At 44.0% G+C, this 15830-nt stretch overlaps 2 protein-coding genes across 2 annotated transcripts; both read right to left on the bottom strand.

Annotated features, from left to right (window-relative positions):
* Positions 1-284: 284 nt before the first annotated feature.
* On the bottom strand, positions 285-7947 carry LOC116501889 (glioma pathogenesis-related protein 1-like). The gene is made up of 7 exons (XM_032207519.1): positions 7887-7947; positions 7021-7172; positions 3346-3591; positions 2444-2553; positions 1325-1407; positions 586-612; positions 285-502 (listed from the first exon to the last, which is right to left on the bottom strand). The coding sequence occupies exons 1-7, from the start codon at positions 7945-7947 to the stop codon at positions 351-353; spliced, it is 831 nt and encodes a 276-aa protein (XP_032063410.1). The 3' UTR covers positions 285-350.
* An 827-nt stretch (positions 7948-8774) lies between these two features.
* Positions 8775-15629, bottom strand: LOC116498721 (glioma pathogenesis-related protein 1-like). The gene is made up of 6 exons (XM_032203087.1): positions 15386-15629; positions 11738-11983; positions 10836-10945; positions 9717-9799; positions 9076-9102; positions 8775-8992 (listed from the first exon to the last, which is right to left on the bottom strand). Exons 1-6 carry the CDS (start codon positions 15563-15565, stop codon positions 8841-8843), a joined length of 798 nt encoding a protein of 265 aa, XP_032058978.1. The 5' UTR covers positions 15566-15629; the 3' UTR covers positions 8775-8840.
* Positions 15630-15830: the final 201 nt, after the last annotated feature.

Below are 15830 nucleotides of genomic sequence, written 5' to 3'. Positions count from 1 at the left end.
TGTTTGCTCTGCCCCCTCCTTGGCCACCCTGCAGCCCTCCCTGGGGAGGTGGCGTGGGCAGCTGCTCCATGCCCCCCATCCCTCCCACACTGCTCTGCTTTGTAAAAATAAGTGCGTAGTTTAAAACCCACTTTATTGCTTCTGAACGATGTGAAGGCTCCTTGTCAGCTCTCCTGGCTCCTCCATGAATTGAAGACAGTATTTCTGTATTTCTAAATCAGCCGTGGATGCAAACAATGTCTCCACCCATTTTTCTTTAAATTTATTTGTGTGTGTGTGTGTGTGCTTCTAGTAGTTTACAAACAGGAAAGGAAAAAATCAACCCAAATGTTCTCACAGTCTCCTGTGCGTTACTCGCTGGCAGGTGCTATAGACCAGTACTTGGGCAGGATCCAGGCAGCTGGGATTGTCAGAATAAAGAAGAGCAGCCTCAAAACAACCACAGAAATGCAGTACTCATCACAGGCAGGTCTGTCCCAGGCTGGATACCACTTGGAATCACCTGGAAAGAAAACAGATCACCGGGTTTTAGGTGTAACTGCGCTGAGGGCAACACATTGAAGCAGAAACATCTGTGGTACTTACTAATGACTTTGTCACGCTCTGGGTTTCCTGGAGAGAGAAAAGAAGTGAATATAAGCAGGCTTAGACATTGTGAATAATTTGATCTAAACAAAAGAGAATTAACTATGAGCCTGACAATGGGCAGAGAAGAAATACAGCAATGGGAGCTACATTTCTTACCAGAAACATGAACCTGTTGACTTCAGGAGAGCCCTGCAGCTGCTCTTGGGAATTTGCTGCAGAGAGCTTGGTCACATCTTACTGACTGCCCCCTGATAGTGGCTGGCATAGAGAGGACTCACCTCTCAGGTACAATTATATCACAAGAGGGCATGTGTGGGGTACGTCCTGCTGCTAATATGCCTGTTGTTGTCCTTACTGTTTATTTTATTTTATTTTATTTTATTTTATTTTATTTTATTTTATTTTATTTTATTTTATTTTATTTTATTTTATTTTATTTTATTTTATTTTATTTTATTTTATTTTATTTTATTTTATTTTTTCCCCAGTACTTATATTTAAGAACCGCAGTCTGTAGCTGATGTCAAACTATCCCATCCATCAGGAATCCCCTCTCCTTCTTGCGATGCTGGTGTTTTAACACCTTTAATATCCCTAAGCATCACTGCTATGGTGGCTTCTGATTGCACTTTTTTTTTTTTTTCATACTGTGTTTGGGACAACAGTATGCCTTCTGCCAGAGTCTTGTGTGCTCTTTCTGCGTGTGCCTGTGGAGGAGGGTGGGTTTTCTACTTACGACACAGGTTGTTGGCACACTGATCGCCCTTGCATTTGCTGCATGCTGCTCCCGTCTCGTAGGGGTGCCAGCCATAATTCCCTCTGTGAAGGAAAGTAACACTAGTAACACTGCTCTGAACCTGCCATTAGCAGGATGCCAATTCCTCCTGCTCATTTGCCTTTGAGCATGGGTTTTGCTTCACCTGTGTTGATGGGGAACAGTTTTTTGGGCTGCCCTCCCTGACCACCCCACTCCCCCCCACCCCTAGATGTACCCAAATTCCCTGCAGATGTGGCCAGGCTGCCAGCACCCATGGCAGGGCCTTCGTGCTCTGGCAGTGACCTTCATGCTCTGACCCAGTAGGGCTGGGCAGCTCAGGACCTAGGCAGGATCCTGTCTTCACATGCTGGGAGCTGAGGCTCGGCAGGCATTTTCAGAGCCTCCATGTCCCTGTGTGCCCAGGGCAGGATGTGCAGGATGCAGGCAGTGCTGGATGTGACACGGCCCCATTTCTTAGCAGGTCTTAGCAGGCCCATTTCTTAGCCTGTTTGCAGTGTGCTCACCCAGCTCCAAAGCCATCTCTAGTGGAAATGAGATGCTGGCATTGATTAGCTGCAAAAAGGTAGAAAGCATCCATCCCGTTTGCAGCCAATACGCATATGAAGGACCTCTGGATAAACTTTTGCCTTGAGCAGCCCCAGCTTTGTGAATCCAAGTCTGATAAAGCTCAGGCTGCAGCTGCAAGCACTGTACACTTTTACCCAAACCATTGACCTGAAAGTTTAATTCTGCAGGCAAATGTGTAAATATTTTTAGACTCTGGGTCTGTACCTTGGCAACTGTCTGCAGCCACGTTGGCACTGAGGAGCAAGGGAATAGTTTTCAAATGATCGCTTAAGTATGCTCATTTCTGTATCTTACATTTTACCCTTTCTATCAGTGCCACTGCTTTTTGGCTACAACACACAGCCCCTGTTTAGTGAAAAAAGGCTGCTTGGATAGAGGTGTGGATCTTTCTCTGTTTCGGGGACCCATAAACACGTGAAAAACGGGCTGATCTGATCAAGCTGCACATTGTGGGAAGGAAGAAGGGGCAGGACCCAATCCCTGTGAAATATTTGTCATGGAAAAGCTTACGCCGGCCCGTAGTTGCAGATGAAGTGTGCTGCATTGGTTCCCGAGAAGTACTGCACCGTGGGACAGAAGTGGACAGCACAGCCAACCTTGTAGCTTCGAGCCCAAACGATCTGAAAAGACAAACATGAACGCCAGTGAACGAATATCTGCTTTAACACCTGAAGCATGAGGGAAAAGCCCTGCCCTCCTCTGTGTCGTACAGCAAGTGGGCTGAGGAGTGCTCCTTGGGCAAACTTTGCAGAGGAGAGCAGTAGTTTATCTCCCTGGAAAGTATTGAGCAGCCTCAGATCAAAATCCAACCCCTAGAGGCCCGTTTGTGAGCAGCCCTGCTGTCTGATAACCAAGGTTAACAATTGCAGGGTTGTGTGGCAGTAGCCCTCCCGTTCCTCTCTTTGTCCTTTCTCCTTGGGAATACTGGTTAGGAAAAAGAAGGTTAGGAAAAGTGATGCTTGCAGGAGCTGCAGCCATCTCCGTACGTGTTGGCAGCACTCAGCTGTAGCAGAAGTGCCCCATGTGTCCCAGCCTGATGCGGGGGCATTTCATCAGCCTTTGGCACAGCTCGTAGTGCCACACAGAGGCTGTCTGACAGAGGGGGGACCTCATCCCACCACATACTGCAGCCCACAGCCACTGCCGCTTCCTGATTTTAGGCTACTGCTTGGCTAAACCCGGTCATTTGATGGCTGTCCGGCTTTCTTCCTGGAAACAAAACACAACTGGGGGATGTAAAAAAAAAAGGACTCTTTTCCTTTATAAAGTGGGGATGTAAGAACATCTCATGCATACAGGCACAAAAAATCACTACCGCACTTGGTTTGTTGAATCTTGGACAGAAATCTAGAATTCCTGTGTCCCAGTGGCAAGGCTGGTTCTTGGTTCAGGTGGAGAAGTTCCATGCCTACCTGTGTGTAATGGCCGCACACTCTTCTACAACTATTGGCAGTATAACTGTAGTCTTTGACCTCATTGTACCAGGAGATGATGGCTCTGTTCACAGAAAATAATGAGAGCGAGCCAGTCCAGATGTTTTCTCCAACTGAGGTAAACCTGGGGTGAGTCTGCCCTGGCTCTCTGAGGTACGTGTTATGTTTAAACTGGCATCTCTTCGCCCAAGCTTTCGCAGTCTTTGCCAAATCTGGATCCCAAGTCTGCAAGATAAAGACAAGAGAAAATGGCTTGGGTACTTAAGCAATGCGGTAATGCGGAGCAGCTTCTGAAGCAGCTGGGACTCAGAAGTGTATATGCCCTGGGCTAGTCTGGTTTTTGCTTCTGCTGAGACAATTCTGCATGATAAATTGGCTTGTAGGTTTGTGTCTACTGGGAATTTTGTCACTTGTTAAATGTAGGGAAGATTTTGGGGTAGTGGGCAATCATAGTTGATGCTTCAAATGTTAGCGCTGAATTTGTATTTGTGGAGTCACTCATGCGCTTGCTATTCAATCCTACAGAGAGCTGTTATTTAAACCATTGGATTATATAAATATCTTTTGTTTGCATCGGAGGTGTAGCCAGATTCCTCTGGGTTTTCTTGTGCACTCAACCTGATTAAGCAAACACAGTGCTGTGCCTGCTAGAAACGCAGTGCCACCTCTGTGTGCCTGTAGCTTTTTTTTGTACTGAAAATTCCTAATTTGTCCTTCTATGTATGGATTAAAATCTCTCAGTTACTTCTGCAAATTACAGAACCACTAGAGAAGCTGTTTTGAATGTATCATTAATGGTGATAGAGGAAAAGGACTTGGAGGTTCTTAGATTTTTTGTCTGTTTTACATAATATAGCTTTTTGGTATTGATGATATATATGTACTGAAATAATATGTGTAAAGTTTATGCTCTTAGTAAGTAATAAAAATTTGTAAGATCACATGAAAACAGATCTGCAGAGATTTGCAATTATTTTCTAACCCATGTCTTCCATTTCTCCCTGTGGCAAGCATTTGGGGTGGGAGTTTTCCTACAAAACTAACACACACGTAATTTGCCTAGAAACACAGGATATGGAATATGAAAGGTAAGGTTGGGGGCAGACACTGGCCACCTGCCTGGTCCATGAGGAGACTGGTTTGTGAGACTTACAGAAAGATTTTATGCTGCTGGATAACTAGGCAATAAAATAGCAGGTCAAATTCAGTATACAAAATTACAAGTAAAGGCACATGAGGAGGAAAAATAATTTTGACTTAGTATTCATGACAGATTTGGAGCTGACTCTTACTGCTTGTAAATCTATGCTTAGCAGTAGTATAAAAGGCAAATAAAGTATTAGAAATTCCTCAAGAGGGACTGGAGAATGAACCCAAATATATAAGTTCACCACTGAAGAAGTCCTGTTAAATACTGTGTGCAGTGCCTCGTCTTAAAAAGGGACACTAGAACTGGCAAGGGCACAGAGAATATGGGGGATTGTCAAATACTACGGATGCTCTGTAGCTTTCTGCGGAGACAGCTGAATGTCTTGTGAAGTATGCAAATAAGCAATGATTACTTGCTCTTTCCAGCACAAGGATCAGAGACTATCAAAGGAAGCTAGCAATTAGCAAGACCAAATCAAATGCAAGGAGATTTTTACATATCATGTAGTTAAGACTGCAATTTTGCTTCGAGATATTAAGGCTGAAAAAAAGTCATGCAAGAAAAACCCATCACAAGCCTTTAAATAAAACGTAGCACCTCTCATTCAAGAGTTTCTGTATATTTTTCCTTCCAGGACTGCACGATCTTTGGTCTGAGCAGCTAAATTTACTCCTGTTTTCTAGCATTCTAACGCAAACATTTTATTTTATTTTATTTTATTTTATTTTATTTTATTTTATTTTATTTTATTTTATTTTATTTTATTTTATTTTATTTTATTTTATTTTTTAACAAAATGCCAATAAATTAACATTTTGAGTAGTCTGACTTTTACATCGTTATCTGAACTTCCTTTCACAGAACTTATATCAGGCTGCAGTTGTGCATCTAACTTCCTTTTCAGCTAAGCGGCACTGCTGGAGGGTTCAAAGTAATGATGTAAACTGACTGGGTTTGCCTCCCCCAGCTATCTCTCTACCTATTCCTTACGTACTCCATTGAGCAAGCTGAGACCTATCCATGGCCTGCTCTGGTATCCATTATGTTTATGGGAAGATCTGTTTTCCAGCCCAGCTACTGGTATCCCTACTCTCCAAACAGCACAGCAAAGGAAGATGAGGTGTCTATACGGGTGTCTAAAGGGGCAACCCCCTTTCTTCAATACGGATTCTAGATTGGAAGACACAAGGTGAGGTGCTAGATTTTCAATAAGCCATGTTGCCTTTCAGGAGCTTTCTAATGCCAAGCAGCTTCCCTGTATGAAAGCTGGACTAACATAAGGAAGATTACTGTCCCTCTTGGAAAAAGATAAATGAAACGCTGAGAACTGAATCTTACGTATATTTTTTTGTAACACAGTCCTTTGCTATGGCTGAAGTTTAGAGCTGCAACCTGTCCCCAGACAATGAATCCTCTTCCAATTAATAAGACAGAACAGTACTGTGAAAATTAATTGCTTTTTTATTTCCTACAAAGAACTATCAGATATACATGGTCTGTTCTGAAAGTAGTAGGACTCATTTTTTTTTTTTTAAATTTATTCGTGAGAATAGAACAAACGATTAGAGTTTTTCAAGGTAGCACCCTTCCACATCTACACACTGCTGCCAACGAGTTTTCCAGTTTTCGTACACCTCCAGGAACGCCTGGACCGGAATGCTGTTTAGCTCCCTCTTCACGGCATCTTGAAGTGCTTCTACCGATGCGTGATGCTTCCCCTTGAGCGACGATTTTATTCTCGGGAAGAGGAAAAAGTCTGGTGGGGCCAAGTCGGGTCTGTAGGGGGGCTGAGGTAGCATTGCCACCTTGTGCTGGGCAAGATACTCCACTACGCGGAACGCTGTGTGGCTCGGCGCGTTGTCATGGTGCAGCCGCCAATTGTTGACGATGGCTGGGCGGACACGAGCAATGCGTTTTTGCAGTCTTCTGAGGACTTCCACGTAAATTTTTCACTCGCGACACATTTTTGTTGGTCTTGCTGGTCAAAGGGCGTCCGGAGCGGTCATCATCTTCCACTCTTTCCCTACCTTCTCAGAACAGCTTGTGCCACTCAAAAACACACAATCTGCCCATGGCAGCATCACCGTAGGCCTCCTTAATCATGTCGTGAGTCTCTTTGCCCTTTTTACCAAGTTTTACAAAAAATTTGATCACGTATCACTGCTCCAGTAAACGCTCCATGATTCTCCATGATGAGGCGTTTCGACAGCTGTTCACAGTACAAGTGACCTGCTCTCTTCAACGGCCGACAGCTGACTGCCGATTTTTCCCAGCGTTCCCAATATCCCCCTCCACCGATCCAGCGCAGGCAGACCGCCTCTCGTCCGCACGTTCGCCTAGTAAAAAGCCAGTCCTACTACTATCAGAACAGACCATATTCCAAAATGTACCAAAATCATTGACAGGAACAGAAAGGAAAACACAGAGCAACTGGAGAGTAAGGTGGGCTAACTCAGCAGCACCATCTATGTTAATTTTCAAAGCAATCACAAACGCCTCCTTACCATGCGAAACATATTGCTGGCTGGTGGATTCGTTTTGGATCGAAAGTTGTTGTGAGCACTCACACAGTCTTCAATGAACTTTGGATCTTTAATGTCAGGCAAGGGATATTGTGCATACGCACGACAGCAGGCAAAGAGATCCAGTAAGAGCACTGCAGAAAAAAAAGATGTGATTTTCATAATTCTTCAATGCTCTCGGTATTTTTTCTTAAGTTTTTAAAAGAAATATCCCTTAGGTGGAGATAATGCTGCTAAGCAGTTTCTCTGTAGTCCTCTGGGATGTGGAAGCTCTTCAAAGTGTCAGAGCAACAGGAAGTGGAATTGCTTCACAAGGTACAGAACCATCTGACATCACCGCTGGCTGTCTGAGGGTAAGCTGTGGAACAAGCATCTGCCACGCATATTGCCAAGGGGTACTGCCACACTTAAATGTCTGCCTTTTCTTTGAATGCCTTCCATCCTGGTTGAATGCCAAGCCATTTTGTGGCTGCAGGTCTTATCTGAAGAGGTGCTGCGCAGCAACTTTGCTACAACCTCCGTCAATCATAAAAATTGTAGCTGTGACACAATACAGATCTGCTGTTCAGGTGCTTTTCCTACTGTGCAGCTTAGTTGTGCCAAGTCAACTGCAATTATTTTGTAGAATCTTTCTTCCATTTCAGAGTTACTCTAGGAATAAATGGAATTAGCGAAACTGCATATATTAAATTTTGTGTCCCCGCCAGGACAAAAACAAACAAACAATCAATCAATAAAAATTGTTCCTAAGCAGCAGCTTGCTGTGGAACCTTCTAAGCTTCTAATTTGGTGTTTAGCAAAAGTATGACATTGAAATCCCAAGCATAAATGAGGGTGTTGATTCTCACCTTCCCTAGCCACCTGTTTATCTAATAGGCTGAAATTCTTGGAAGAGCTTTCTGTGCTCATGTGAGGAGAGAAGCTGTAGGATACCTTACTCCTGAGGTAAAGTTCCAAGCCTGATCCCTTTCTGGGGCAGTAGGATGGGCAGTGCTGGGATTTGTATTCTCACCAGCTGTTCTACAAGCTGGTTGGAGCTGAATGTGTTTTGTTTTGTGCAGAAAGAGTTAAGCTTTAGATCATGTTGCAGATACATGATTGCCATGCATGGGGAGCAGGAAATAAAGGTTTATTGATTGAAGCAGCAGTCAAAAACCCCATGCTTGGGGAAAAAAAAAAAAAAAAAAGATTGAGTGGTACATAGTCACATTTACACACACGTGAAGCTCTGTGTCCTGGCACAGGGTCCTAAGCAAAGAGAAATACCGGTGGCCCCAGAGCACTGTGAGATGGGGCAACACACTGCCTGCCACTGGATGAAGTGAGCATGGTAGGTCCAAAAATTATTAGAGAAAAAGGTTTAAATGGAAAAAAAATCTCTCCAGGCTACTCAACACCATGCTGCTGCATCTTGCTGGAGGAGGGTTCACAGAGTGTGATAGGCATGAGAGATGTTTGCTCTGCCCCCTCCTTGGCCACCCTGCAGCCCTCCCTGGGGAGGTGGCGTGGGCAGCTGCTCCATGCCCCCCATCCCTCCCACACTGCTCTGCTTTGTAAAAATAAGTGCGTAGTTTAAAACCCACTTTATTGCTTCTGAACGATGTGAAGGCTCCTTGTCAGCTCTCCTGGCTCCTCCATGAATTGAAGACAGTATTTCTGTATTTCTAAATCAGCCGTGGATGCAAACAATGTCTCCACCCATTTTTCTTTAAATTTATTTGTGTGTGTGTGTGTGTGCTTCTAGTAGTTTACAAACAGGAAAGGAAAAAATCAACCCAAATGTTCTCACAGTCTCCTGTGCGTTACTCGCTGGCAGGTGCTATAGACCAGTACTTGGGCAGGATCCAGGCAGCTGGGATTGTCAGAATAAAGAAGAGCAGCCTCAAAACAACCACAGAAATGCAGTACTCATCACAGGCAGGTCTGTCCCAGGCTGGATACCACTTGGAATCACCTGGAAAGAAAACAGATCACCGGGTTTTAGGTGTAACTGCGCTGAGGGCAACACATTGAAGCAGAAACATCTGTGGTACTTACTAATGACTTTGTCACGCTCTGGGTTTCCTGGAGAGAGAAAAGAAGTGAATATAAGCAGGCTTAGACATTGTGAATAATTTGATCTAAACAAAAGAGAATTAACTATGAGCCTGACAATGGGCAGAGAAGAAATACAGCAATGGGAGCTACATTTCTTACCAGAAACATGAACCTGTTGACTTCAGGAGAGCCCTGCAGCGGCTCTTGGGGATTTGCTGCAGAGAGCTTGGTCACATCTTACTGACTGCCCCCTGATAGTGGCTGGCATAGAGAGGACTCACCTCTCAGGTACAATTATATCACATGTGTGGGGTACGTCCTGCTGCCAATATGCCTGTTGTTGTCCTTACTGTTTATTTTATTTATTTATTTATTTATTTATTTATTTATTTTCCCCAGTATTTAAGAACCGCAGTCTGTAGCTGATGTCAAACTATCCCATCCATCAGGAATCCCCTCTCCTTCTTGCGATGCTGGTGTTTTAACACCTTTAATATCCCTAAGCATCACTGCTATGGTGGCTTCTGATTGCACTTTTTTTTTTTTTTCATACTGTGTTTGGGACAACAGTATGCCTTCTGCCAGAGTCTTGTGTGCTCTTTCTGCGTGTGCCTGTGGAGGAGGGTGGGTTTTCTACTTACGACACAGGTTGTTGGCACACTGATCGCCCTTGCATTTGCTGCATGCTGCTCCCGTCTCGTAGGGGTGCCAGCCATAATTCCCTCTGTGAAGGAAAGTAACACTAGTAACACTGCTCTGAACCTGCCATTAGCAGGATGCCAATTCCTCCTGCTCATTTGCCTTTGAGCATGGGTTTTGCTTCACCTGCGTTGATGGGGAACAGTTTTTTGGGCTGCCCTCCCTGACCACCCCACTCCCCCCCACCCCTAGATGTACCCAAATTCCCTGCAGATGTGGCCAGGCTGCCAGCACCCATGGCAGGGCCTTCGTGCTCTGGCAGTGACCTTCATGCTCTGACCCAGTAGGGCTGGGCAGCTCAGGACCTAGGCAGGATCCTGTCTTCACATGCTGGGAGCTGAGGCTCGGCAGGCATTTTCAGAGCCTCCATGTCCCTGTGTGCCCAGGGCAGGATGTGCAGGATGCAGGCAGTGCTGGATGTGACACGGCCCCATTTCTTAGCAGGCCTTAGCAGGCCCATTTCTTAGCCTATTTGCAGTGTGCTCACCCAGCTCCAAAGCCATCTCTAGTGGAAATTAGATGCTGGCATTGATTAGCTGGGAAAAGGTAGAAAGCATCCATCCCGTTTGTAGCCAATACGCATATGAAGGACCTCTGGATAAACTTTTGCCTTGAGCAGCCCCAGCTATGTGAATCCAAGTCTGATAAAGCTCAGGCTGCAGCTGCAAGCACTGCAAACTTTTACCCAAACCATTGACCTGAAAGTTTAATTCTGCAGGCAAATGTGTAAATATTTTTAGACTCTGGGTCTGTACCTTGGCAACTGTCTGCGGCCACGTTGGCACTGAGGAGCAAGGAAATAGTTTTCAATTGATCGCTTAAGTATGCTCATTTCAGTATCTTACATTTTACCCTTTCTATCAGTGCCACTGCTTTTTGGCTACAACACACAGCCCCTGTTTAGTGAAAAAAGGCTGCTTGGATAGAGGTGTGGATCTTTCTCTGTTTCGGGGACCCATAAACACGTGAAAAACGGGCTGATCTGATCAAGCTGCACATTGTGGGAAGGAAGAAGGGGCAGGACCCAATCCCTGTGAAATATTTGTCATGGAAAAGCTTACGCCGGCCCGTAGTTGCAGATGAAGTGTGCTGCATTGGTTCCCGAGAAGTACTGCACCGTGGGACAGAAGTGGACAGCACAGCCAACCTTGTAGCTTCGAGCCCAAACGATCTGAAAAGACAAACATGAACGCCAGTGAACGAATATCTGCTTTAACACCTGAAGCATGAGGGAAAAGCCCTGCCCTCCTCTGTGTCGTACAGCAAGTGGGCTGAGGAGTGCTCCTTGGGCAAACTTTGCAGAGGAGAGCAGTAGTTTATCTCCCTGGAAAGTATTGAGCAGCCTCAGATCAAAATCCAACCCCTAGAGGCCCGTTTGTGAGCAGCCCTGCTGTCTGATAACCAAGGTTAACAATTGCAGGGTTGCGTGGCAGTAGCCCTCCCGTTCCTCTCTTTGTCCTTTCTCCTTGGGAATACTGGTTAGGAAAAAGAAGGTTAGGAAAAGTGATGCTTGCAGGAGCTGCAGCCATCTCCGTACGTGTTGGCAGCACTCAGCTGTAGCAGAAGTGCCCCATGTGTCCCAGCCTGATGCGGGGGCATTTCATCAGCCTTTGGCACAGCTCGTAGTGCCACACAGAGGCTGTCTGACAGAGGGGGGACCTCATCCCACCACATACTGCAGCCCACAGCCACTGCCGCTTCCTGATTTTAGGCTACTGCTTGGCTAAACCCGGTCATTTGATGGCTGTCCGGCTTTCTTCCTGGAAACAAAACACAACTGGGGGATGTAAAAAAAAAAGGACTCTTTTCCTTTATAAAGTGGGGATGTAAGAACATCTCATGCATACAGGCACAAAAAATCACTACCGCACTTGGTTTGTTGAATCTTGGACAGAAATCTAGAATTCCTGTGTCCCAGTGGCAAGGCTGGTTCTTGGTTCAGGTGGAGAAGTTCCATGCCTACCTGTGTGTAATGGCCGCACACTCTTCTACAACTATTGGCAGTATAACTGTAGTCTTTGACCTCATTGTACCAGGAGATGATGGCTCTGTTCACAGAAAATAATGAGAGCGAGCCAGTCCAGATGTTTTCTCCAACTGAGGTAAACCTGGGGTGAGTCTGCCCTGGCTCTCTGAGGTACGTGTTATGTTTAAACTGGCATCTCTTCGCCCAAGCTTTCGCAGTCTTTGCCAAATCTGGATCCCAAGTCTGCAAGATAAAGACAAGAGAAAATGGCTTGGGTACTTAAGCAATGCGGTAATGCGGAGCAGCTTCTGAAGCAGCTGGGACTCAGAAGTGTATATGCCCTGGGCTAGTCTGGTTTTTGCTTCTGCTGAGACAATTCTGCATGATAAATTGGCTTGTAGGTTTGTGTCTACTGGGAATTTTGTCACTTGTTAAATGTAGGGAAGATTTTGGGGTAGTGGGCAATCATAGTTGATGCTTCAAATGTTAGCGCTGAATTTGTATTTGTGGAGTCACTCATGCGCTTGCTATTCAATCCTACAGAGAGCTGTTATTTAAACCATTGGATTATATAAATATCTTTTGTTTGCATCGGAGGTGTAGCCAGATTCCTCTGGGTTTTCTTGTGCACTCAACCTGATTAAGCAAACACAGTGCTGTGCCTGCTAGAAACGCAGTGCCACCTCTGTGTGCCTGTAGCTTTTTTTTGTACTGAAAATTCCTAATTTGTCCTTCTATGTATGGATTAAAATCTCTCAGTTACTTCTGCAAATTACAGAACCACTAGAGAAGCTGTTTTGAATGTATCATTAATGGTGATAGAGGAAAAGGACTTGGAGGTTCTTAGATTTTTTGTCTGTTTTACATAATATAGCTTTTTGGTATTGATGATATATATGTACTGAAATAATATGTGTAAAGTTTATGCTCTTAGTAAGTAATAAAAATTTGTAAGATCACATGAAAACAGATCTGCAGAGATTTGCAATTATTTTCTAACCCATGTCTTCCATTTCTCCCTGTGGCAAGCATTTGGGGTGGGAGTTTTCCTACAAAACTAACACACAAGTAATTTGCCTAGAAACACAGGATATGGAATATGAAAGGTAAGGCTGGGGGCAGAGGGTCTTAATTGAAGTGAATAGCTGATAATTCCTTAGATGATAGCTTTTAAATAGGATGAACAAAATCTGGTGTTGTTCACAAGTTGTCTTCCACTCCTAGCATTTCTGCAAGTCAAGACAGAGGCTGCAGTTTACATTCTGGCAGTGCTGTGAGCTCACAAGAAGAAGACCACAATGAAAGCTGTGTGACAGTGATTGGTGGATCTTAGTGCTCTGCAGTCTTGTTTTTCAGATTCTGCTTAAGAGTCTGCACCCTTATTTTCTCCTTCATCCTGTAGCAGTGTTAATAATAACAGCTCAGTGTAAAGGTACTTTTCCTTTTTTGTACAAATGCTTCATCTGGCTGAAAAAGCAATGGGCAGAGATTTATAATCTGGAATGGTCTTTAGTTTAAGTGTAGTTTTAATCATAGTTTGCTTACAAAACCACATTTACCCAAAAAGATTGCAATCAAGTGCATGAGTAAAAAAGCACAGGAAAGGGAGGTTTGCCTATAAATATCTCTGCTGTTTGGGAAAATAGTAATTGGAGGTGGGTGTTTTTTCAGGAACCATTTTTCAGTTTTAGTTTTGTAACTCAGATGAGTTTTTCATTGATTTAGGGAAGGAAAACTGATTGTATGACTGGTGAAAAGTGATTCAGGAGCAGTCACTGCTGTGAAAGCCTTGATAAAAGCAGTGAGGATCTTTCTGCTAGTTTGGAACAGACCTAGACAGTACTTTGGGGGACTGTGAAGGGTGAATGGGAAGAAGGGTTCACATTTGTCTGGTTGAAAAAAAAATAAAAAAAGTAGATCATTATTTTTAACAGCTGTGTTACTACTGTAGCTGTTGGGGCTTTGTCACTTGTACTTAAAGGAGTTTCTGTCTAGTATTTTCTTTTTAAAAAATATTTTTTCTAGAAGGTGGAAATGCCTTGAGTTCATATTCTTCACTTTTACGTATCTAGGTGAACAGTTATCTACAGGAAACAGAAGTTTCTTTTTTCTCGTTATCTTGAAAACAAGTCATCTTCTTTTCCTCTTTTTTGAAGTGCTTTAGTTGGTTAAAAAATTAATATACATATGGTTTTCAATACTTTTAATTTCATAAAAGATTTGATCATACATTTTACTGCTTTCTCCACGTAAAATTATTCCTGTGAGAGGTCATACTCAAGACTGTTTTTGTTGGTGGTGGTGTTTTGGATTTTTTTTTCAGTGCTTTAAATGAAAGCTACCATGATTTTACTTCTTCTTTTATTTGTAATGACTCTTATTTGTTTATTCGCTCTTTTTTTCCACAAATTTCAGATCTACTTTTCAAAAAGATAAAGCAATGTTCACTGGAAATCTGGGGCCAACACTGGAGAGGTTTCCTAATGCCCCACTAAAGAAATCTGAAATAAAAAACACAGCAGAAGAGAAACTAAATTGTTTCCTGTCAGCAGCTTGCTAGCTGCTTGCCTACACCCCCCTAACAGGCACTTCTTTTCTGGTGTTTGAGAGCTAGAAATGTAAATGGAGCTGGTTTTGAACTTTGTTTTAGGTGTTGCTGACTGTGAATGGGGTTATGTCCTCTTCTGGTGGTGGCCATGTGGGATGATGAGAAGGAAGCAAGAGGAAAGGCCAGCATTAGGGCAATCATTATGGTCCAGGTGAAAGACCTCTGCACGTTATCCCAAGAAGAAACCTTTAGCATTAAAGGTTTCAAGCATTACCCAACCAAAGCACAAAAGGAGGTGGCTGTTACAAGAGGCAGCTCCCAAGCTTCTGGAATTGAACAATCCCTCCCAGATCAGGCAGAGATGAGCTTCACAACCCATAAGCCAACCTTGTGCATGCATTTACAGCTTCCCAAGTGCCACAGACCATCTTAAACATGAGGTGGCTACTTGCAGAGGCTGGGCTATGTTTTGAATCATGACAGATTATCTTTTGCATTGATGACTGCAGAGACAGGCACTGTGGTGCAGGACCTGATGCCTTCAGCCCCCAGTGCTGCCGCACTTGTTGCATTTGTTTTGGCTTCCTCTACAGCCCGGTGCCTAGGAACCACTGCTAATAGCTCTCTGCTGGCTCAGGCCGTGAGAGATTTGCAGAGAAAGCTAAATCAGAGCTCTTCAAAGCCTTTTGGCAATGTTCTCCACCCTCGCCAACTCTAGTATGAAAGGTTGTGCTGAGGTCTGCACATAAATCACACCCCGGGCTGCGATGCCTTGGAATGAGGAGGCTTTTCACAGCACCAGCTACAGCACCAGGTTGGGGGTTGAAATCTCGAGTTTCAGATAAAGAAACTGAGCCAGGCAAAACTATACACGTACCCAACCGTATAAAGCCATCTGATAATCAGAGCCTTATCTGCTGTAAAAAGGAATTGCTACTATGACTCCAGGATAAATTTTCACCCGCTCTCCCCCTTTTTTTTTTTTTTTTTTTTTTTTTTTTTTTTAACATTTGATTACAGAAATCATCTTTAAGAACTGCAAAAACCACAATGATCAGTGCTGCCCGCTTGCATGTAAGCAGTGAAGATCCCCTTACCATGTACAGCATGTCGCTGGCTGGTGGGCTCACTTCAGACCGGAATTTGTTATGCTCTGTCACACATTTCTCAATAAACTCAGCATCTCCAATATCAGGCAATGTCTGTGGTGTATAGGAGCCAGCAGAAAGGCAGAAACGCAGTAAAGCCAGCACGCAAGTGAAAAATCTGCTCATCATGATTCTCAGCCTCTGGTCTTCCAGCTTTAAGAGCAGAATAGTTCAGCTGAATAAAGTGGGTTTGGCTCCACTGGCAGCGTTTTGCTTCGAAGGCTTGTGGGCTGGACTTATCTTAGCCATGGTAATTGAATATGGCATTTGTCACAGGAAATGAGTCATATTTCAGAGCGTTGCTAAGAGAATAAGGAAATTAAGCTGCAAGTTCGCATCAGAGCTGTAGAGGCTTTGTCTCTCTCTCTCTTTTTCCTTTTCAATTTCTTTTTCT

The sequence above is a fragment of the Aythya fuligula genome, chromosome 1 (assembly GCF_009819795.1).
Source record: "Aythya fuligula isolate bAytFul2 chromosome 1, bAytFul2.pri, whole genome shotgun sequence".
NCBI lineage: Eukaryota > Metazoa > Chordata > Aves > Anseriformes > Anatidae > Aythya > Aythya fuligula.
Note: the sequence above shows the minus strand (reverse complement) of the source record. Positions and strands in the feature narration are given on the sequence as shown.

Excerpts from the sequence above, each read along its gene's own strand:
- LOC116501889 (XM_032207519.1), bottom strand. The coding sequence starts at position 7,947 with ATGAGCACAGAAAGCTCTTCCAAGAATTTCAGCCTATTAGATAAACAG. Across the intron at positions 2,554-3,345 it reads TGTGCGGCCATTACACACAG|ATCGTTTGGGCTCGAAGCTA; the intron begins GTAGGCATGGAA and ends TTGTCTTTTCAG. Across the intron at positions 613-1,324 it reads GTGTGCCAACAACCTGTGTC|GAAACCCAGAGCGTGACAAA; the intron begins GTAAGTAGAAAA and ends TTCTCTCTCCAG.
- LOC116498721 (XM_032203087.1), bottom strand. The coding sequence starts at position 15,565 with ATGATGAGCAGATTTTTCACTTGCGTGCTGGCTTTACTGCGTTTCTGC. Across the intron at positions 9,800-10,835 it reads ATCTGCAACTACGGGCCGGC|AGGGAATTATGGCTGGCACC; the intron begins GTAAGCTTTTCC and ends TTTCCTTCACAG. Across the intron at positions 8,993-9,075 it reads AGAGCGTGACAAAGTCATTA|GTGATTCCAAGTGGTATCCA; the intron begins GTAAGTACCACA and ends TTTTCTTTCCAG.